This window comes from Trichechus manatus, unplaced genomic scaffold, assembly GCF_000243295.1.
Source record: "Trichechus manatus latirostris isolate Lorelei unplaced genomic scaffold, TriManLat1.0 scaffold00017, whole genome shotgun sequence".
Lineage (NCBI taxonomy): Eukaryota > Metazoa > Chordata > Mammalia > Sirenia > Trichechidae > Trichechus > Trichechus manatus.
Genome location: NW_004443953.1, coordinates 15,617,976 through 15,619,185, shown reverse-complemented (window position 1 = coordinate 15,619,185; position 1,210 = coordinate 15,617,976). Strand labels below are relative to the sequence as shown.

Here is a 1,210-nt window from a genome sequence, read left to right as displayed (position 1 = left end):
AGGTGAGTCCTATTCAGATTATAAATCAACTTATATTGTAGACAATCTAAGTAGGAGTCAAGTTAATTTAGCATTCTTTCTCAGAGCAAATAGATATGTAATGCAAGGGAAAACCAAGTTGACTCACTGCATTGCTCGAGAGACACCTTGCATAAGGTTCTAAAGCAAAAATCTAATCTGTCAACAATAGCCAAGGGAAGCTAAAATCCTCCAGGGCTTCCTGCTTAGTTTGCACCAATCACTTAGCTAGAGCATCAGTGGTTTTTTTCTTTGTTTGTTTTTGTATAACCAGGAACCAAAGGTGACATAAATAGGCCTTCCTAATTCAAATTAAATGGGATTTTCCTTCTTTAGAAAATATCTCAACTTCTAAGACCTGACAGTCATGCTACTATTTCACTCTTAAGGTTTCAAGAAAAGAGAAAAATTATCTTACTCTTTTAATAAGAAGAAGTTTCCTGAGAGAATTCTTCCTCTCACCACATCATTGAACCCTTCTCGCCTGGTTGCAGCATACATAGCTTCAGTAGACACATCAATGTTACATCTGTGACCTGAAAACAAACAAACAAAGAGATAAACATTACTTGAAAAGAAAGTAAACTTTTGGCTAACAATCAGGTCTAGATTCACGTTTGTGACCAGTACTAGAATCTTGGCAGAGTGCCCTTAATAGTGCTTCTTCTCCTTCATTTGCCTTGTGTCACACTACCTTGTCAGGAATCAAGGGAAGAGAAGAAAATAACCAAGAAAGAAAATTCATTTGTTCACTCCCTCAACCATTCATTCAAACATTTATTAAGCTTCTACCATGTGCCAGGCAGGGCCCTGGTGGCACGGTGGTTAAGCATTTGGCTGCTAACAAAAAGGCAGTTCGAATCCACCAGCCGTTCCTTGGAAACCTTACAGGGCAGTTCTACTCTGTCCTATAGGGTCGCTATGAGTCAGAATCAACTTGATGGCAACGGGTTACGTGCCAGGCATTACATTAGAAGGTTGATGTATACAAAGATAAAACACTATCCCTTCAAGAAATTTATAGTCCAGAATGGTGAATTGAACATACACATTTATGATGAATAGCGTAAGTACAAATGCTAAACCGACAAAGGTAAAATGATTCCCTGATTTATTTTTCTTGATCATTAACATTATACCAGACAATAATTTTCTTGCCACTAACAACTGAACCTTTCGAATGTTTGCGGTA

The 1,210-nt window shown here is 37.8% G+C and overlaps 1 protein-coding gene across 1 annotated transcript in view; it reads right to left on the bottom strand.

Moving 5' to 3' along the window:
• The window catches only part of QRSL1 (glutaminyl-tRNA amidotransferase subunit QRSL1), a 30,563-nt gene that overhangs the window by 6,364 nt on the left and 22,989 nt on the right, over positions 1-1,210 (bottom strand). Inside the window, 1 exon segment of the mRNA XM_023727715.1 lies at positions 437-593. Within this exon segment, the coding sequence (XP_023583483.1) occupies positions 437-593 (157 nt within the window).